This window comes from Taudactylus pleione, unplaced genomic scaffold (genome assembly GCF_031769625.1).
Source record: "Taudactylus pleione unplaced genomic scaffold, aTauple2 ptg000212l, whole genome shotgun sequence".
NCBI lineage: Eukaryota > Metazoa > Chordata > Amphibia > Anura > Myobatrachidae > Taudactylus > Taudactylus pleione.
The window spans coordinates 5960815-5983146 of record NW_028284614.1 but is presented as its reverse complement, the minus strand read 5'-3'; the positions used below and the strand labels follow the sequence as shown (position 1 = coordinate 5983146).

The window sequence follows — 22332 nt, the reverse complement described above, 5'->3', positions numbered from 1 at the left end:
AGGGCAACAGTGCCCGGCCTACTAGACTGCGGCCATAACCCACCGGTCTCTTACCATCTCATTAGTCACCGGGAGGCGCTTGCGCAGCAGACATGTGACCACTTCAACAATGGCGTCGTGTAGCTTTGGGAACCTCAGCAGCTCCTGCAGAAGGGCAAGAAGCTCTATTAGTGCACATATCCCTGATAGAGGCAGTTACACACACTGTGCCTGGCACCTGTGTGTCATGTAGGTATACCGCATTATTGGACCCTTTGTGCTCACGTGCAGCTTAATACAGACCTTACAAAGGCTTCTTCCACTGAAAACGCTAAAAACCTTATTAGATCATAAAGCAAAAAGAAACAGGGCACAAACTAAATGGCTGGCATGGGGTATAGAGGTAGAGAAGCACAGACTAGTGCTCAGATTAAAGTGCCCACACTCCTCCTGAACCCACTATACCCCATCCTTTAACCAGTGTCCCCAATTGTAAGACTAATGGTGCAAACGCAAGGTCAGATTTGCTAGATCATCATTATAGTTGAACGATAACTATTTGAACGATTTAATAAACGATGAACGATTTCTGACATTATTTATAAATGAATGAAATCGTCCAATTCTTACTACAAACACAGTCGATGTCAGATATCGTTATCTGACATGCGGGAACGGGCATCGTTGGTCGATGCATGCCCAACATGTCAATGATATGAACGATTTTTACAATCGTTATCGTTCATATCTTTAAGAAAATCTGACCGTGTGTATGCAGTATAAGAAATTTTTTAATTGTTTAAGCAAAATCTGATTATATCAGTCACTTAAACAAGATTTTAGCTAGACATCTAATAAGATTCTTAGGACTTTGGTAGACACACTGACACCCTGAGGACACACTGACACCCTGAGGAGCATTTGCCTTGTCTATGTATGATACAGCACTAGGTTATGTTTAAAGATTAAGCTCATAATAAAATCTAATTAAGAGGTGCTTTGAAGTGTACCAGTGTCGTTATCACCTGGAGATACCGGATATATTGGATTCAAACGAGTGTTAAGGGCTAGGACTCTCTTTAAAATGATAATGAGGAGGAACATATTATATGATTGATGTATTGATGTACTTATTTTATTCTCTCCTTCGTTGTTTGATACATTTGAGTAACGATTTATGGTAATATTATTCGCCACAGAATTTTCACCTTTATTATCGGTTATTGCTCACTGAGAGCAGTATGAGAATATGCTTCATGATTCGTTACAAAAAAAAAAATAATATCTTTTTTTGAATAAAAAAAACTTTTTTAATGATACAGGAATAGGTTAGAACTAAGGGCAGACTCATCAATTCTCGGAGTCTGAGGAGGTTTCCTCCCCCCTTTTATTTTTAATTCTAGCTAAAATCTTTTTGAGTTTATAAGCACTTTGTATACTTGATTCCAGGGAGCACCGCCAACTATATAATATGTTTTTACATTGAATAAAAAGTGATTAATCGCACAATAAGTTGGATCAATATGGTTACCCATACATTTTAGTCCTGTGCGGGATCACTCTCTTTTCTGTTATGTGATAAATCAGTCACTTACCAACAAAGTCGTCCGTACTACTTCCAGAATAGGGATTGTGTTTGTTTTATTACACTTGTACCCACAAAGGAAGCATTTCCTGTGTGCTATGATTGCTGCCATCCCGGATTCTGTGGTAATATTACCCGTTTTTATCACTATTACAGTGCTGGATTATACTATGTAGTATTACTACCTGTGTGCCATTATTACTGCAATCACTGATTGTACTCTGTACTACTATTAGTTATTTTTATAATTACTGCGATGTCAGATTCTACGGCGTAATATTATTACCTGTGTGCTACTATATAATTACTGCAGTGATGGATTATACTGAGTAGTAGGATTAACTGTGTGCTACTGTATAATTATTGTACTGTTGGATTATATTTTGTCGTAATATTACACTTGTGCCCACAAAAAAAAAACAACTTAGCACTGTTATAGCACACATATAATATTTATCAGCAACAACAAGCATGAACGCAGTTGCTGAAGCTCATTAACTATGATGTAATGTCCTGGACCAAAATGTATTTGGTTTGGTATTATTAGCGGTGTGCTATAATTACTGCAATGTCAAACTATGTAGTGTAGTATTTATTACCTGCAATGTTAGGCTATACTGTGTAGTCAGTGTACTATAATTACTGCAGTGCTGGATTATATAGTGTGTAGTTTTATTACATGTGCGCTATAAATACTGTCATGTTGAATCACACAGTATGGTATTATTACCTTGTGGCTGGAGGCCGGCCACACACGATTAACGGCTGCCGCGGCACTGAAAGGTTCAACCCCCGTGTTGCGGTGCCATTTTTCAAAAGGACGCTAGGCGCCATATTTAAAGTGTATAGGCGCTAGGCACCCATTGTAAATGTGTTACAGGGGCTAGATGCATAAAAATTTATTTTTTAAAATTTGTTTGATCTCCGGCGGACGCAGCAATGGTGGGTTAAGGAGCCGCTGAGGGCTCCACGCTGGGAGTATTATTACATGCATACTATAATTACTGCAGTGCTGTATTATTACCTGCATGCTATAATTACTGCAGTGCTGTATTAAACCATGTAGTATTATTACCTTCGTGCTATAATAAACCATGTAGTATTACCTGCGTGCTATAAATACTGCAGTGTTGTATCATATAGTGTGCAGTATTATTACCTGCGTGCTATAATTACTGCAGTGCTGTATTATACCATGTAGTATGATTACCTGCGTGCTATAATATACCATGTAGTATTATTACATGTGTGCTATAATATACCATGTATTATTACCTGCGTGCTATAATTACTGCAGTGCTGTACCATGTAGTAGTATTACCTGCATGCTATAATTACTGCAGTGCTGTATTATACCAAGTATAATCTAGTATTATTACCTGCATGCTATAATTACTGCAGTGCTGTATTAAACAGTGTAGTATTATTACCTGCGTGCTATAATAAACCATGTAGTATTACCTGCATGCTATAAATACTGCAGTGTTGTATTATATAGTGTGCAGTATTATTACCTGCGTGCTATAATTACTGCAGTGCTGTATTATGCCATGTAGTATAATTACCTGCGTGCTATAATATACCATGTATTATTACATGTGTGCTATAATATACCATGTAGTATTATTACCTGCGTGCTATAAATACTACAGTGTTGTATTATATAGTGTGCAGTATTACCTGTGTGCTATAATTACTGCAGTGCTGTATTATATAGTATGTAGTAGTATTAAATGCGTGCTATAATTACTGCAGTGCTGTAATATACCATGTAGTATTATTACCTGCGTGATATAATATACCTTGTAGTATTATTGCCTGCGTGCTATAATTATTGCAGTGCTGTATTATACAAAGTAGTATTACCTGCGTGCTATAACAACTGCAGTGCTGTATTATATAGTATGTAGTAGTATTAAATGCGTGCTATAATTACTGCAGTGCTGTAATATACCATGTAGTATTATTACCTGCGTGATATAATATACCTTGTAGTAGTATTACCTGCGTGCTATAATTACTGCAGTGCTGTATTATACCAAGTATAATGTAGTATTATTACCTGCATGCTATAATTACTGCTGTGCTGTATTAAACCATGTAGTATTATTACCTGCGTGCTATAAACCATGTAGTATTACCTGCGTGCTATAAATACTGCAGTGTTGTATTATATAGTGTGCAGTATTATTACCTGCGTGCTATAATTACTGCAGTGCTGTATTATACCATGTAGTATAATTACCTGCGTGCTATAATATACCATGTAGTATTATTACCTGCGTGCTATAATATACCATGCAGTATTATTACCTGCGTGATATAATATACCATGTAGTATTATTACCTGCGTATTATTACCTGCGTGCTATAAATACTGCAGTGTTGTATTATATAGTGTGCGGTATTATTACCCGAGTGCTATAATTACTGCAGTGCTGAATTACAGTATATACCATGTAGTATTATTACCTGCGTGCTATAATTACTGCAGTGCTGTATTATACCATGTAGTATTATTACCTGCGTGCTATAATATACCATGTAGTATTATTACCTGCGTGCTATAATATACCATGCAGTATTATTACCTGCGTGCTATAATATACCATGTAGTAGTATTACCTGCGTGCTATAATATACCATGTAGTAGTATTACCTGCGTGCTATAAATACTAGTGCTGTATTATATAGTGTGTAGTATTATTACCTGCGTGCTATAATTACTGCAGTGCTGTATTATACCAAGTAGTATTATTACCTGTGTGCTATAATTACTGCAATGCTGTATTATATACTATGTAGTATTATTACCTGCGTGCTATAATTACTGCAGTGCTGGATTATATAGTGTGTAGTATTATTACCTGCGTGCTATAATTACTGTAGTGCTGTATTATATAGTGTGTAGTATTATTACCTGCGTGCTATAATTACTGCAATGCTTTATTATATACTATGTAGTATTATTACCTGCGTGCTATAATTACTGCAGTGCTGGATTATATAGTGTGTAGTATTATTACCTGCGTGCTATAATTACTGTAGTGCTGTATTATATAGTGTGTAGTATTATTACCTGCGTGCTATAATTACTGCAGTGCTGTATTATATAGTGTGTAGTATTATTACCTGCGTGCTATAATTACTGCAGTGCTGGATAATCCGCTGCATCTCCTCATGGACAAGCTCCACACAGCGCAGACTGGGCTCCTCCAACCGTTTCACCTGTCTCTTCACCAGCAGCTCGAAGGAAACCTCTGGGACAAATAGGGCCGGCCGGGGCCCCTGAGCACAGAGACAGCGACCGGTCAGTTTAGGATAATTTTCTTGTTAATAAAAACACATTTTATTTTTAAATCCTTCCAGAAAGGCGTTTATAAAACATGCTTTCATCTCTATAAAGAAGATAAAAAAAACTAAATCAAATTGCCAAATGTCTGACACTACAAAGGCTACAGAACCTCCTAAGACTACAGTGAGGTCATGGAGACACAGAAGTGACAGAAAACTCACCGTAGCGTTCCTGATAGCTGTGAGGATGTCTATGGTGGTCAGACCGCCCAGCGGATCTACAGATTCCAACGTCCTCCCGAAGGTTTCATGGAAAATGTAGCAGATCCTGGCTCCTCCGCACCTGGGCAAATACAGATAGTTACGGGATTCTGCTACAGCAATAAGAGATGTAACACACAGGTGGGAACCGGCAGCGCACATAAGGGATTACTGAACACTATAAAGAAAGATCTGACAGCAGACACAAGTATTCAGGGTGAACGTGTGGGTACAGCTGCACATGTCCTCTGGTGGTTCGCCATGGTCTGTCAGAGGCCCACCTTGACTTTTCCCATCTACTGTTCACTGAACTCTACCTGCAATGTTTGTGAAAGCAGCAGTGAAATTATGAACCTATGGCCCAGGCAGAGTACCCTCTATGTACCTTTATATATCAGCCCCCTCCAAGTTCCGAATCAACATTTACAAAATGTTTGCCATCACCTCCAAAGTAGCAACCCCTATTCCCTATATGATGTAAGTCAGAGCACGGAGCCTGTAAGGACACCAGCAGTAAGACCTATACAGCCGGCAGCTCGCGCTCTCCTCCCCTATAATGATGGGAGCTGTAAGTCAGAGCACGGAGCCTGTAAGGACACAGCAGTAAGACCTATACAGCCGGCAGCTCGCACTCTCCTCCCCTATAATGATGTGCGCTGTAAGTCAGAGCACGGAGCCTGTAAAGACACCAGCAGTAAGACCTATACAGCCGGCAGCTCGCACTCTCCTCCCCTATAATGATGTGCGCTGTGAGTCAGAGCACGGAGCCTGTAAGGACACCAGCAGTAAGACCTATACAGCCGACAGCTCGCTCTCTCCTCCCCTATAATGATGGGAGCTGTAAGTCAGAGCACGGAGCCTGTAAGGACACCAGCAGTAAGACCTATACAGCCGACAGCTCGCGCTCTCCTCCCCTATAATGATGGGCGCTGTAAGTTAGAGCACGGAGCCTGTAAGGACACCAGCAGTAAGACCTATACAGCCGACAGCTCGCTCTCTCCTCCCCTATAATGATGGGAGCTGTAAGTCAGAGCACGGAGCCTGTAAGGACACCAGCAGTAAGACCTATACAGCCGGCAGCTCGCTCTCTCCTCCCCTATAATGATGGGCGCTGTAAGTCAGAGCACGGAGCCTGTAAGGACACCAGCAGTAAGACCTATACAGCCGGCAGCTCGCGCTCTCCTCCCCTATAATGATGGGCACTGTAAGTCAGAGCACGGAGCCTGTAAGGACACCAGCAGTAAGACCTATACAGCCGGCAGCTCGCACTCTCCCTCCCCTATAATGATGGGCGCTGTAAGTCAGAGCACGGAGCCTGTAAGGACACCAGCAGTAAGACCTATACAGCCGGCAGCTCGTGCTCTCCTCCCCTATAATGATGGGAGCTGTAAGTCCGAGCACGGAGCCTGTAAGGACACCAGCAGTAAGACCTATACAGCCGACAGCTGCAGACAGCTCTTCCTCTGTGTGTCATGTGACTCAAATGCTCAATTCACATAGCAAATAAATGACTTATTGCATAGGGGATGAGGGAGAAGAACCTGGGCGACACAGTGTCAGCTGAGATATTCATTTTAGAGGAGTCATTTTAATGGAATATTTTGTATATGTTATTATATTCAAACATTATTCAAATGTATAAAGTAAAAAAAAAATAATCAGAATACACGATATCTATCACGCAGGACCAGTTATTACATGTCATGTCATATAGAATTACAGAGATCATGGGTACTTACAGCTCTGACGTTTCTATGTACTTTGCGGTTCCTTCAATCGTGTTACAATATTCTGTGGCGAATTTGGTAATGAGTTGGAGCAGTGTGGCGCTCTGGTCATCCACCGGTTCACCGTAACTATTGAGCAGCGTCTGATACTGAGAGGCCAAAACGTTGATCCTGGTCTTCAGCTCCGGTAAACAGTCCCTGATGTGGTGCATCAGGAGCCTGGAGAGAGGGAAGGACCACAATGTGTAAAGAACGGTATTTTAGGGCACGGTCGGCTCACTTAGTGGCTTAGATGCACTAAGGTACAAGGGGGTCTATTTACTAAGCCTTGGATGGAGATAAGGTACCAGCCAATCAGCTCCTAACTGCAATGTCACAGGCTGTGTTTGAAAAATGACAGTTAGGAGCTGGTTGGCTGGCACCTTATCTCCATCCAAAGCTTAGTAAATAGGCCCCATGGTAAGGAGCGGAGACCGCAGGTTTAGCCTCTGTGTTGTCTCATTGAGACCAAGTTGCTTGTTTTGTTTAAAACGCAATTTAAACTTAGTTAAACTTGACAGAGAATGTATCAAACATATCCTATATGGTGCTAAGAATGGTGAGCTCTACAGATGAAAAGATTTCTTACAATGAGTTTATAAAAAGGGGGGGGGGGGGGAAAGGTCATCCCTATATCAAAGATGAATATTTGCTTATAAGACTCTGTAGTCGTTGACAGCTGACCCTCTGTTAGTGAACGTGGCGCCCGGAGAGACAAGCCGGGGGTACTCACCTGTTCAGAGTCCGTGCCAGGTACTTGGTTCCGTTCCTGGTGGCCAGAGACGGATATTTCTTCTGAAGAAAAGCGTATTCGTCCCGGATGGAGTCTGCCACAATCTTCTTGTTATTTATATCCAGCTGACTCCTAGACATGACAGATAACATTCAGCTAGTGATATACACATTGTGGTTAACACTTTATCGACTAACCCCCAGCACTGGGCCGGCGCTAGGCTTTGCTGCGCCCAGCGCCATCCTGTGTTGCCGCCCCTTCCCTCCTCCGCAAGTTACATAATCACGATACGGCCAGGAGGGAGGGTGGGCTTTTCTAGCGCTTGCCGGATACAATGGCACTCCGGGCGTCGGCTTGCCCGTGCCTAGAGCCGCTACTGATTTGATTACACACACACACATATACACTAAAAATATAATAAATATATATATATATATACACATATACATATATATATATATATATATATATATATATATTTATATACACACACACACATTATATTTTTTTATTAACATACTGAGAGTTTAGACAACACAAACTAAGGAGCAGATATTGGCTATTGGAAGAACAAACTCTGAAATCTCTGGGTGGAATAAAGAGCTAAAATGGACATGACCATCATCTAAACAGCTAAAACAGCCTGCCCTGTGCCTTCCCCACCCAGTGTCCCGTGGATGGGAAAGGTTGTGGTGGTGGATCACCGCCGGGTGAATAGATGCCATGCCCATGTGCACGGCATGTATTCACCGCCAGGGGAGAGCTTGGGGGAAGCCCAATACCGCCTTAAGTGCTGGCCACGCCCCCCAGGTGTGACAAATTGGGGAGTGTCACAGTGACTACCAATGCAGTTCCTCTTTTCCGCCTGGGGTGCCTCCCTCTGCTCTGGTGCTTCTAGCACACTCAGCTGATGCAACAAACTGCTGAGAAACAAACTAGAAGCACCAGGGCAGAGAGCGACACCATAGGCAAAAGAGATGAACTGCACGGGTTGTAACAGGTGCAGGGTGCTAGAATGAACACTATAAATATTGGTTAAATAATTTTTTGCATATAATCTATACAGAACCCATACGTCTATAAAAGCTTAGTCAGACTGCGCGATATTTATACCTGTTGACCACTCCAATGATGCCCAGTTTGACAGGAATGACCCTCCCTAGAAGAACATCCATGGCGTCCGTGCCAGCGTCCATGAGGTCCAGCTTGGTGATAACAGCGAGCGTTCGCCGGCCTAAGTGAGAGGAGATTTAGGAGGCAGATATTAATAAACTCCTTTACTGATGCACTGGCTTCTGGGTATCAGAAGTGATGGTTTATTTACATACTGCATTGTTAAATCAATCTTTTCTTTCATTCATTAGTGACACTTTATATTGCAGAATGAGAAACCCCTATCCTACACTAATGAGACCTAGCAAAAACGAAAGTGTTTCCCTGTAGTTGGGATAATACTGTGTCAGTACTAACCGCTGTCATATCCAAAAGCCAAATGAGGAAAGAGCTGACTGAAAAAGCCCCTTACCTGTACACTATTTGTACTATATATTCTACATCTAAAGATAAACCAGTAATTCATTATTAACTATGTATTTAGATGCACGATTTGAACTGAAACAACCAATTAGCAATTAGCTTTATATGGTTTACAGCAAGTGAGACAGGCAAAGCAGGTGTCTTATTGGTTACTATGGTTTAGGGCTAATTATACACCTGTTATTTGTTGAAAGGTCTCATATCAGGATATAATAGAATATCCACAGAAAGGGATCAGGTTACTAAACTAAGTAAATATAAGTGAGCTCTGTCCTTTGGGGGAGATGTGCCAAGTCTTGGAGAAAGTAACCAACCAATCAGCTCCTATCTGTCATATTACAGGCTGTGTTTGAAAAATTACAGTTAGGATCTGACTGGTTGGTAATTTATCTCCGTTCACTTTCTCTCCCTCTATGTCTGGTAAATAGTGTACAGCAAACGGCATATACTCTCCATTAACTACTGACATCCGTGCTTACTGATCCACCCATTAGACCAACAGATTTAAAAAGAGAATATCATAATCTAAACAAGTGTCTGCTCTGATCAATGTATCCGCCGATAACACTCACCGTCCGGATCAGACTCCCGGGCGATCTTCAGCGCTTCCGATGTTGCCATATCCGTGTTGGCGGCGGTGACAGCCAGGATGATAGAATTGGGGTTGCTGATATACCGCAGGATAAGCTCCCTGATCTGTAGTTCAATATCTTTAGGCTGATCCCCCACAGGCACCTAATAAATGAAAATGAAGACTGTAATGTGTATACATATTAAACCGTACACTAAGGGATAAACTGTACCTTCCGCCTTGTACTTAAGCAAGATAAATAAACAAAATAATAATGTGATCATTACCTTCGTCATTCCTGGCAGATCCACCAGTGTCAGGTTGACGACATTAGGGGAGAATATCTTCAGGTGGATGGGCTCTGGGCTGATGCCCTGGAAGAGGATAGAGACGTCAGCTGGGATCTCCGGTACACACACAGCTCAGGGATATAACTAACGTTACAAACAGCAGCATTCTATATAAGGTACTATCACGGCAAACTATAGTGACCAATGGGAACATCACACCTACATTCTAGCCTTAACGGGTTACTAAACTAAGACAAACGTTACAAAACCCATGTAAGAATGGCATATCCATACACAAGATGGCAATTAATGGGCAATGTACAGCTCCTTGGTAACACATTCAGCTACCAAGAGATGTTCCTCCTTTTCGTGCCTCAGATTCGGATAGGAAATGGTTCGGATTTTGTAGCACCGATCAGCGGCTTTCAAAGTAGCTACAAGAGTGTAAAAACAAAATATTACGTCTAAAAAGTCTTGAACTTCCTTGTAAATATAAGCTGCGTATGTGACAAATTCATATATATACACATACATATATGAGAGGGAATTTGTCACATACGCAGCTTATATTTACATGGAAGTTGAAGACTTTTTAGACGTAATAGAGAGGTCTCTCTCTCTCTATCTATATATATATATATATATATATATATATATATATATACCAGCCGATATCTCCCTCTCTCTCATAGATCAGAGATATAGATAGAGATAGATATCTATCTCATCAGAATTCACAAAATGTAAGGGTTTAGTGGATAGTCAGTTCTCTGTTCTTCTGTAAAACTAAAAAACCCTAATTTTGGGTTCTATAACTGGGTAGATCTTATCCACGGGGGAAATAAGTATTTTAAGTGTGTGACACAGTGCTGTATACAGTGACTTGTCTTGTTACGTGGACTCTCACTAAAATACGGCAGTATGCGGGGCAGAACTTTTGAATGGTTTCCGAGCCAACAGAACAGCTATACAATCCTTAAGAGTAAAGAAGAAAGATTTCAGAGTCTTTATCTTCCTATTCATAAAAGGATTTTCTGAATCTATTTTAGAGCAGTTTAAAATGTTCCCGTAACCCACAACCACGTTTTCAAGCAAGTTAAGAAAAACGAACGGATTTAAAAATATAAAAATCATACAAAATTGAAAAAAAGAGACTATAGCCAAAGAAAATACTGCACTCAGGGGGTCATTCAGACCCGCTCGCGAGCAGCAGTACGCTCGCAAGCGGGTCGATGTTCCCCACTGCGCATGAGCACGACGGAGGGAGCTCCGTCGTGCGCATGCGCGAGACCCGGGGAGCGACGGGCTTTCCATCACTCCGGGTCTCGCACCAAAGGGGGCGTGCTGTCGATGGTGATTGACAGCATGCCCCCTTTGGTGGGCGTGCCTGCCAGACAGAGGCGTTCCCATTGGAACGCCTACCGTCTGAAACCGGCCCCACTGACATCACTAGTGGGATCACTAGTCAGTGGGAGTGATTTTGGCTCTGATAGAGCCAAAATCACTCCAGGGCTTGTGGCAATGAGACCCTACTGCAGGGTCTCGTCGCAGGCACGATGGTCAAGACCATCGCGACCATCTTTTTGGCCGCTCGCATAAGCTGTGGGTGGTCACCCACAGCTATGCGAGTGGCCAGGAGGCCGCTTCATTTTCATGGAGGAGGGCCCTGATTCAGAGCGAGCGCTCTGGTCAGAGCGTTCAGCTCTGAATCAGGCCCTAACTCCCAAGTTCCTTGACAACTTTCTCTCCTCAGACTTTCCCTCCATTATCCTCGGTGACTTCAATATTCCAATTCATATCCCCACAGAATCTGCTGCCTCCAAACTACTCACCCTCACTTCCTCATTTGGACTCGCCCAATGAACCTCCTCACCGTCCCATGTGAGTGGGCATTTGCTTGATCTGGTATTCACTCACCGATGTGATATTTCTGCCTACTCCAATTCCCCATTCCCACTCTCTGACCATCACCTCCTCTCTTTTAACCTGTCCCTCTCTCCTTCCCCTTCTCTACCTCCGAAAGCCACCATCACTAAGCGTAACATTGAAGCTATCTACACTGCTTTCTTTTCTTCCCTACTTGACTCGCTTCTCTCCCCTATCCTCAATTTCTCCTGCACTGAACAAGCTGCTTCCCTATACAATGCCTCCCTTACTTCTGCTCTTGACTCTGTTGCTCTGGCGATCACTACTCACCCTCGCAGATCCACACCTCAACCCTGGCATTCCAAATGCACCAGATACCTGCAAAAATGTTCATGAACCGCCGAGTGACAGACACACATTCAGACCCTCTCGCAGTCCTGTCGTTTCCATCTCAAGAATATTTCCAAGATCAGACCCTATCTCACCCAGGATGCCACCAAAACCCTTGTACATTCACTGGTCATGTCCAGATTGGACTACTGTAACCTTTTCCTAGCTGGCCTCCCCAAATCCCATCTCTCTCCTCTCTAGTCTGTGCTCAATGCTGCTGCTCGGCTCATCTTCCTCTCCAAACGCTCTACATCTGCCTCCCCTCTTTTGCAAGCCCTCCACTGGCTCCCCTTCCCTTTCAGAACCCAATTCAAGGCTCTCACACTCACTTACAAAGCCCTCACCCATTCCTCTCCCATTTACATCTCTGATCTCATCTCCCTTCACTCTTCTGTCCGCCCTCTTCGTTCACTTAATACACGCCGCCTTTCATGCCAATTGATTACTTCCTCCCACTCCCGCCTCCAAGACTTTGCCCGTGCTGCTCCTCACCTTTGGAACTCCCTCCCTCTCCCTATCAGACTCTGCACCTCTCTACCATCTTTCAAACGAGCTCTTAAGACCCACTACTTCATTAAAGCCTTCCAGCTCTCATCCTAACTTGCTGCTACATCTTCCTTTCTCCCCGCCCACCCCATTCTGTGTCACTCCTGTTTGTCTTCCCCTCCCTTAAAGAATGTAAGCTCTTTCGAGCAGGGCCCTCTACCCTCTTGTGCTTCTCCCTACTGTAATTTAATTTATCTCTTACTCCCCACTAGGGCAACTAACACTTGGCTGCTTATGCAGGCGTTAAGGTCGCTAATATAGCAATGTTTATACATGTCCTGTATTGTAAGTCAATGGTTACTTCTTTGTCTATGTACTTTGTAAGGCACTGCGGAACACTTGTGGCGCCATATAAATAAATGATAATAATAATAACATTATCCAATGCGTTTTCCCCTTTTCTGTATTTATCTTAAACAGTGACGGGCATAAGGGGCGTATGCACCCATGATGTCGACATTTACAATGTCGACACTGTTGAAATTCTACCGATTGTCGACAGGTTCACAATGTCGACATTATGCAGGGACCGAAGGGTTAGGGATAGGCAGAGGGTAGGGTTAGGGATAATCACCACCGGAAGTCACTGTCAGCTGGCCAACAGACCTGGAAGACATTGCTGGAGCCTTCGGACCATGTAAGACATCACTAGACCACAAGGAAGGGTTTGACAATATTCTACTCACGTTAACATTTCATCAGTGTTGAGATGAGAAATATCGATATGGTCAATGTCGACGTGCCAAGCAAGTTGACATTAAGACCACGTCGACATTCTCAAATCCACATGATGATGAAGGTCGACAAAATATACTGAGACCTCAGAAGGCCCCTTGTAGCATTCACTTGCAGCTCTTTGCTGTAGTCAGATTTGTTTGCTATAGCTTGTAACGCGTGTTTAAACTGCCTGCTAATACGTTATTACAGATCGGTGTCATGAGGGGGGGGGGTGATGATTCAATTCAGCACGCTGTTGATGGCGCCGGGAGGGGGCTACCAGAGCCATTCAATTCAGCATGTTGTTAGGGTGACTAAATGTTGTCTTCTCGCACCCTCCTGAGTTCGGCGAGAAATCCAACTAAGGTGCTGCCCGCGAGGCTCTTTTCCGGCTTACTGTGGTACTAACAACCTCGTGGCCGGCACTTAGCCGGAGAATGCCGGTTCTTGCGGCTAAACACCAAGGTCGGCATTCTCCGACTTAGCTTGTAACTGTCGGACTAAACCGAGCGCTGAATTGATTAACTCCGGGACCAACTTCCCGGCGCTATTCAACTCCCGCTGAATTGAATTGGCCCCATGGATTTCACTTATTACCAAGATCAGGTGTAATGTTCTGCACTTTTGACAGTTGTACCCTGTAGCCCCGTGCGTCCCCTGCAGTGTACCATGTTGCTTATTGCTCGTCTAAAACAATCTAGATTCACAGAATTTGTTGTCGTTTATATTGATTTTGGCAAGAAGACATCATGCAGACTGAGCCAAATGACATTATCCCAGTAACAGAGCAGGAAGTCTGAGACTCGTCCACGTATGGTCGGCAATTAGAGCCCAATAAGGGGAATAAATGAGGACACGTGACATTCTGAAGGATTCATTAGGCTTCGCTCCAACGGATGTTCCTCATAATGACTGCACACCAGCATTAGAGGCGGTCTGGGACATGTAACTACAAGACTAATTCTAAGCAGGAACATGCGATATCCCCACAAAGCAATGTCCTCCGCTAACCTGGAAGCTGCCGGTTATGTCACCTATTCATATATCCATACACCAGTTATGACATCCAGACGAACATGAATGAACAGACACCTACAACTTACATCAAAAGGATATATCACGAAAACCTATAACACAGCCATTTCAACTTTCAAGACGACTATTAGTTAGGGTATTAAATGTACATGTATTCCTTTTCCTTTGAAGCCATCTTCCACTTTGGTTCATTGGACATTTAAAAACAAGCTAAATCAACCTATGGAGAGCTTGGCCAGGGCTTGCTGGTACTTGTAGTCTCGCAACCATTGTGTAGATATTTGTACAGTTTCCTGCGTTCTACGGAACATGCGGATACCGGAGATTTTATTGAACCTTATGTAGATTCAGGGGCAGATTAAATTAGCCGCGGGCTCATTGCAAGACCTGAGTTATTCCATTAAGTGTCACTACCCCGCATGTTGAGCGCTAAAGGATGAACCTAACACTGCATTAGATGGGACTTAACCCGTAGGTAACCCATAGATTCCTGCACCTAAAGCGCATCAGCCGTGGGATTACAGTGCAAGGAAACAGACAAATAACTGAATAGCTCCGGGCATTAAATCAGGAGCTTTAGCCACTGGATCTACCCCTTAGTCATAAATAAGGGAATAATACACGTTTCATTACAGGTGCAAAAGGTAAGGGGTGTAACTGAACACTGAAGCCAGGTAATACCCCTTTTAAACCAAAGTCCAAGGTCTGCCTCGGGAATTCTAACACCGTTCCAACCAGGGACATGACTCCTTTCAAAACTGCGGCGCCGACCCGTATCTTCCGGCGTTGCAGTGGGTGCTTGGAGATTATGTAATCTCCAAGCTTTACTGAAGCGGCCAATCAGGTAGCATGTGGCACGACCTGGGTCATCGTGACCTGGGGTGCGCAGTTTACCCTGCAGGGTGACAAGGGTACGACCAGTGTCCAGCCTAGCAAGCTACCCGCGTTGGATCCCCGGGTCACTGGACCCAGGTTGAGCCATTTGCACTGACAAAAATCCCGGGTTGAAGCGCGTTCATGTGCAAAAAGCCGGGATTTTCATGTTAGTGTAAAAGGGGTATAAGTAACCTTTTGAGAATTGTGCAAAATTATTCTTTGAGTAATTACCACCCTGTAACGTATGATGTATTGCCAGCAGACGACTATGGCTAGAGGAAGAGGTCTGCAGATGTTTTGTAGGAACAGAGGGTACAGGTTACAGGGGTGCATAAAAATCGGATTTAAAAAAATAAAAATAAAAAAACAGATTTGATTTAAATAGGATTTTTTAATTAATTATTTTTTCTTAAATAAATGTTTAAAAATGTAAAAAGTTTATGTAAAAAAAATTAATAAAAAAATCCTAAGTAAACGTTTTAAATGTTTATTTAAAAAAAATGAAATTAATAAAAAAAAATCCTATTTAAATAAAATAAATCAGTTTTTATTTTATTTTGTTTTTTGGTTTTTTTTTTTTTAAATCCAATTTTATGCAACCCATTATTACAGACATCGGATGGAAAGACATCAATTGTCAACAAATATCCCAGTGAAGGTCTACACTGCCTTTATGTTACAGTACAACAAATTAACCAGTTATACTGGTCCCAGGAACGAGAGGACAGGAGTGTGGCGTGCGCTCAGGGCTAGAGAGCAGGTAGAACAGAACATCGTTGCAGTATATGCAGCAGGTGCATAGTAACCTGGGCCAACACACCAGAGATTAGCCTGTCCTGTAACCATCTCCTCACAGATATTTATCTTACTTTGTTATTGCCAGAAATTCTTTCAGTTTCATTCTCGATTTCTTGGCGGATTTCATCAAAGTCTGTGTATATCTGCAATGATAACAGAGATTAGCAAGCAGGCCAGATATTCACGTGGGAACAGCGAATTGGCGATGAGCGCGATTAGCAGAAAATGTGACAAGCACCCATTAGACACAGTGAATGTAAACGCTGGTAGTGTGCAAAATGGCTGCCGGCAGCTGTTGTATAGTACGGGCAAGCACCGGACACGGGGAATCCGTCACATAGAATAGGATTCCAAATACTATCATACCTTGTTTTTTGTGTGGAGGAATTTTCCCCATTCATCAGCATCGACCCCTGAAAGGAAGAGAGAAAAATACCTTGAATATCAGAGTTTATAAATCCCCTTATCTGCGCGGGATGGTGATCGCCTGACACGAGTGCAGCCGTAACATTCCAGCAGGGAGTTCTGCAGCCTACGCCCTGGGCACCAAACCTTACAGTGGGTCTAAGCTTTCCTCATCAATGGCCAAGAAAGAGAAAAAAAAAATAAAAAAAAAAGTTCATATATTCTATACATTTTACAAGTTAGGTCCATTCTGTGCAGGTTATATGGAGGCAGCTGGGAGCTTAATATCTGAGATTTTGTACATCCCAGAATACTGCAAAAAGGCAGAGAAATAAAGGATTACGTACAGCCACAGAACATTATTTCATATTGACAATTTAATTAAGGTCCACTAATGTCTGCAGTATCAATGTGTCCCGTAGAATACAGGAACACACGAATATGTGCACTTCTACCTGTATTCTTAGAATAAATTATATATTCATTGGATTGAGATCTGGGGAATTTGGAGGCCCAGTCAACACCTTGATTTCTTTGTCATGTTCCTCAAATCATTCCTGAACAGGGATGTAGTCAGGAAGCAGGCGGTCTAAATACCAACCGCCGGCTTCCCGACTGTCTAATCCCGGCATGGTACTAATGACAGGTGTCGAAAAGCTATGCCGGGTGCCCGACACACCGAACGAAGGTAACCCAGGCGCGGACAGCCGCGCACGGGGGGGTTAGGTTTTATGGCTCCCGGGGGGGAACTTAGGGTTAGACACCCCCCTGGGAAGGTTAGGGTTAGGCACTTTGGAGGGAGGCTAGGCACCCCTAAGGAAGGGTTAGGTGGGAGAATAGGGTTAGTTATACTTACCTTATTAGAGATCGGGATCTTCACGCCCGCTGGGCTTCAGCTGTCGGGATTTGAATCGCCGGCGGTAATACGTACTACACCCCCTGAACAGTGTTTGCAGTGTGACCGGGCGCATTATCCTGTTCAATAAGGTCCTGATTCACTACAGATCGCAATACCGCGTACACACGCAGTTCAACTGCGATATCAAACTCCGCACCACATAAGGACGCCCACTTTACCATACGCACATCTGTGACACTGCAGAATAGCGAAACCATCGGTACAATCGAGTACCATCGGACCCATGCGCACACTGACCTTACTCAGAAATTGCTAACAGCCACGCACGCTTAGACCTCACACTGCGTATGTCTCCGCAGTGGATAATTTATGCACACCCCTGAAACAGCGTGCGAACACACTGGCACGCCTGCGTTCGGCCGACCACCCACAAATGGCACTTCCTGTCAATCACTCTGCGTTGGGTCTGCGTAGCCGCTGTGATCATCGTGCACTGCCATGCGTGCGCAGTGCGAAACAATCGGCCGATTGCGTGCGTATTAGCAACTGCGATCCAAGCTGAATCAGGCCCAGAGGGTACTGTTGCCATGAAGATGTGTACACGGTCTGCAACAATGTTTAGGTAGGTGGTATGCACCAAAGTAACATCCACATGAATGCCAGGAGCCAAGGTTTCCCAGAGTATCACACTGCCTCCTCCAGCATGCCTTCCTCCCATAGAACATCCTGGTGCCATCTCTTCTCCATGTAAACGAGGCACATGCATCCGTCCGTCCATAAAAGAAAACGTGACTCATCAGACCAGGCCACCTTCTTCCATTGCTCCAGCTCTGACCCTGACCGGTCTGCGGCTATGCAGCAAGCTGTGATGCTCTGCGTGTTCTGACACCTCTCTATCATAGCCTGCATTCACTTTTTTTTCAGCAATTTGTGCTATAATAGATTCTCTGTGGTATAGGACCAGACAGTATAGCCTTCTCTCCCTATACGCATCAATGAGCCTCAGGCGCCCATGACCCTGTCGTCAGTTCAGCGGTTGTCCTTCCTTGGACCACCCCACAAGACCTGCTGTTTTGGAGATGCTATGACCCAGCTGTCTAGCCATCACAGATTTGCCCTTGTCAAAGTCGCTCAGATCCTTACACTGGCCTGTTTTACCTGCTTCCAGCACATCAACTTCAAGAACTGACTGTACACATGCTGCCTAGTATATCTCACCCCTTTACAGGTGCCATCGTAACAAGATAATCAACGTTATTCACTTCACCTGTCAGTGGTATGAATATTGATCGACAAACTACAAGAACCAGCATGACCTGTCCCAGCTCTCTATAGGCTGATCACGCCTGTTTTATGAGGTCCACTGAATCCGAAAGGTACGCTGGCTTCAACAGAAGAGGACACAGAATAATGTCATATATATATATATATACACACACAAAACCTGCAGGTGCTCATCCCAACTGAAGACGTGTGATGCAAAGCTGGGACACGGGAGGAAGGCCGGTCACTGGCGCTGTCTGTGTGCAGAGAACAGCTGATAACAGGACAATAGTCTGCAGCGAGCAGCACGGCAAACACAATATGGTGCAGAGGAGGACGCAGTGTTGATGCCGCGCACGCAAGCCGCCGATGTTTCAAGTCTGCAGACGTGTCCGCATCACACGGCCAATGAGTCCAGATGGGTACCACTGGGAGCCGCAGAAAAATTTGGAAGCAGAAAGGGGGAATTTTAGTGTGCGTTTCTGGGTGGTCACAGAATGGCGGCTAGCCAGACACGGGCGTGTTGCAGTCAGCAACTATATTCAGACGCAGTTGCACGGACGCAGGCGGCCATGTTCAGATGGATAATCTACTCCTCCACTGGACTGATGCAATATTCAACGGTGTGACCAATGCATCTTAATGAGCACCATGCCGCACCCGGTGGGCGTCACCGTACGAATACCATCGGCGGCATCATTAGCAAAAAGACGCAGTCGCTGCTGCAATACCGTGCACTGATCTGATCAGGCCCTTTATCTCCTAATCAATCAGGACACGGGAATGTTTGCATACATTTATTTATGAGGATTAGGTAACTATTACGATAGATTTCAGGCTAACAAAATTACAAAAATCTAGATATGGAATTAAATAAACAAAAAAAACACCACACAAGGGGCCTGGTGTAGAGTTTAATCTAGTCCCAGTAATTAATTCTGCATGGCGTGCACAAGATTAAATGCGTATATGCGCCCGTATGCAGCGCTGTTCGCATTTTTGCACGTGGACTGTCCAATCAGTACACTCGGCCCGATATCAGTCATCACCATTAGTCTGCGCTTGTCTATACTTAGCACATAATATACATCTGAGAACGGGCATTAAGTCGGCCAACTCTGCATTGGCCGCAATTCCAATGATGCTCCTTTACCGGACATTGCCTATGTGAGAACGCCAAATTACACCCCTTCATTCAGCAGGTGTAGTATGAAAACATGCAACCTGCGTTTCGTACTGCAATTCTGCATCAACCCCATTGCTCAACTTTGACTGTTACTGCAGACGGCAGCCTCCTATTCCCCAGCGCCCCCCACCCTGCAGTTACCAGGGTACAATAATACTAGCAAAAACAGCGAACAGAGAAAGACGTCCAGCGAGTGGATGAGGAGACCTTACAGGCACTGTGTATGGGTGGGGGCTACGCTGAGATACACAGTATGAGTCAGATTCATTAATCCCAGATGCCGCAGGCATTTTCCTTTTGGAAACGAGCAGTCACAGGCAGAGCTAGAAAAGCTGCAAAAGGACACAATCATCCACGTACATAGGGCCCGATTCTGCAGGGAACGCAAAGGAGAGATCGCACGCACCCGGCCGCTGCGAGAATATACTAATCACTGCATACGCACGGAGACAGCAGCACAACGTGCAGACGCCCAGCCCCATATTAAGCCGCCCATCTCCCTTTACTCTCAGCCTGATCAGTACGCAAGATAACATCGGTAACATCGAGATAATTCGACCACATTTGCATTATAGTGGTGAACCAGACATCGCGCAGGATCTTGGCAACATCCTGTGTGCACGGAGTCTCATCACTGTGTCCGTCGCCGCACTGACTTAATTCTAGACGTCCCTAAAACAGCGTCCCAACGCACAGGCACGTCTGCGTTCGCCCGACCGTCGCCACCCACAAACGGCACTTCCTGTCAATCAATATCGGAAGGGGTCTGCGTGCACGCTGCGTGTAGTCTGCGTACTCTTACCCGATCCCACTGGCTAGTTTGCGCACACACAGAATGATGCATGCGCAGTACAAAAACATCGGCCAAGTACGTGCGTTCTCTCCTTTGCGTTGCTTGCTGAACCAAGCCCATAGTCTGCAGTGCCAGACAGAAGGCTGAAGACTCTCCAGCAACTCCACACTAACCAAATCATATATACACCTTACAGAAGGCCATAGCCGGGAACATGGTTGGAGAAGTTCTGCAAATATTAAATGTGGGCACTGTCATTAAGCTACAGGTTAATCGGCGTTAGATAATATGAGATATGGTAAGAACTTACCCTTGTTATCTCTATTTCTACGAAGTCCATAGGGTTCCACAGGATACCTTGGGGTATAGGTGTGACGTCAGTCGCAGGGCACCAAAGAGTTAAGCTTTCAGCCTCCCAGGATGCACTAGGTCCCCCTCCTATACCCCGCCCCCGGGCCAAGGCATCTCAGTTAGTTACCAAGCCATAGGCCGGAGGAGGAGAAGGAAGAGAGAGAACAAAGATCTGGACACATACAAGAATCGCATTCTCACCAGAGGGAGACGGAAAACCGGTGACCAGAGCAAAGCCCATCTGCAGCACAGGTGCGACAGGGCGGGAGTCCTGTGGAACCCTATGGACTTCGTAGAAATAGAGATAACAAGGGTAAGTTCTTACCATATCTCATATTTTCTACTTCAGGGTCCATAGGGTATCCACAGGATACCTTGGGGATGTCCCAAAGCAGTATCCTTTAAGGGTGGGGACGCTCCTGTGCAGAAAGGAAAATCCGCCGCCCGAAGGAAGCATCCTGAGAGGCAAAGGTGTCAAACCTGTAATACCTCACGAAGGTATGGACAGAAGACCACGTAGCAGCCTTGCAGATCTGAACTGCCGAGGCACCACGTCGAGCTGCCCACGAAGGACCCACAGACCTAGTGGAATGAGCCTTCAGAGAAGGAGGGACCGGTAGGCCTTCATGAAGATAAGCTTCAGAAATAGCCATACGGATCCAGGCTGCCAAAGTTTGCTTTGAAGCAGGCCAACCCTTTTTACAGAAGCCATAGAGGACAAACAAAGCGTCCGACTTCCTAAACGAAGAAGTGCGGTCAACATAAGTCCTTAAGGCCCGCACAACATCCAAAGAGGCCTCACCCACGGAAAGACCCGGCGAGTTAAAGGCCGGAACAACTATTTCCTCGTTAACATGAAACTGGGAAACAACTTTGGGAAGAAACTCGGGCCGAGTGCGGAGCACTGCCCTGTTCCCATGAAAAACCAAGAAAGGGGGTCTACAAGAAAGAGCCCCTAACTCAGAAACACGTCTGGCCGAAGCAACGGCCAGAAGGAAAACAGTCTTAGCTGTTAGCCATTTAATATTCACTGAGCCCAGTGGTTCAAACGGCGGTCCTTGGAGAGCCCTCAGGACCACAGCCAAATCCCAAGGCGCCACAGGTGGAACAAAGGGCGGCTGAATACGGAGAACACCTTGCATAAAGGTGCGCACATCCGGGATTGTAGCAATCCTACGGTGAAACCAGACAGATAGGGCCGAAACCTGTACCTTCAAAGAAGCAAGGCGAAG

At 44.5% G+C, this 22332-nt stretch overlaps 1 protein-coding gene across 4 annotated transcripts in view; it reads right to left on the bottom strand.

Annotated features, from left to right (window-relative positions):
- The window catches only part of DNM1L (dynamin 1L), a 56548-nt gene that overhangs the window by 8969 nt on the left and 25247 nt on the right, over positions 1 to 22332 (bottom strand). For all 4 annotated transcript variants that reach the window (XM_088478282.1, XM_088478284.1, XM_088478283.1 and 1 more), the window contains 10 exons: positions 16610 to 16656; positions 16315 to 16386; positions 10013 to 10099; positions 9727 to 9889; positions 8732 to 8852; positions 7619 to 7750; positions 6859 to 7065; positions 5081 to 5201; positions 4697 to 4852; positions 55 to 144 (listed from right to left, as the gene is read on the bottom strand). In XM_088478282.1, the coding sequence (XP_088334408.1) occupies positions 55 to 144; positions 4697 to 4852; positions 5081 to 5201; positions 6859 to 7065; positions 7619 to 7750; positions 8732 to 8852; positions 9727 to 9889; positions 10013 to 10099; positions 16315 to 16386; positions 16610 to 16656 (1196 nt within the window). The remainder of the gene's footprint in view (positions 1 to 54; positions 145 to 4696; positions 4853 to 5080; positions 5202 to 6858; positions 7066 to 7618; positions 7751 to 8731; positions 8853 to 9726; positions 9890 to 10012; positions 10100 to 16314; positions 16387 to 16609; positions 16657 to 22332) is intronic.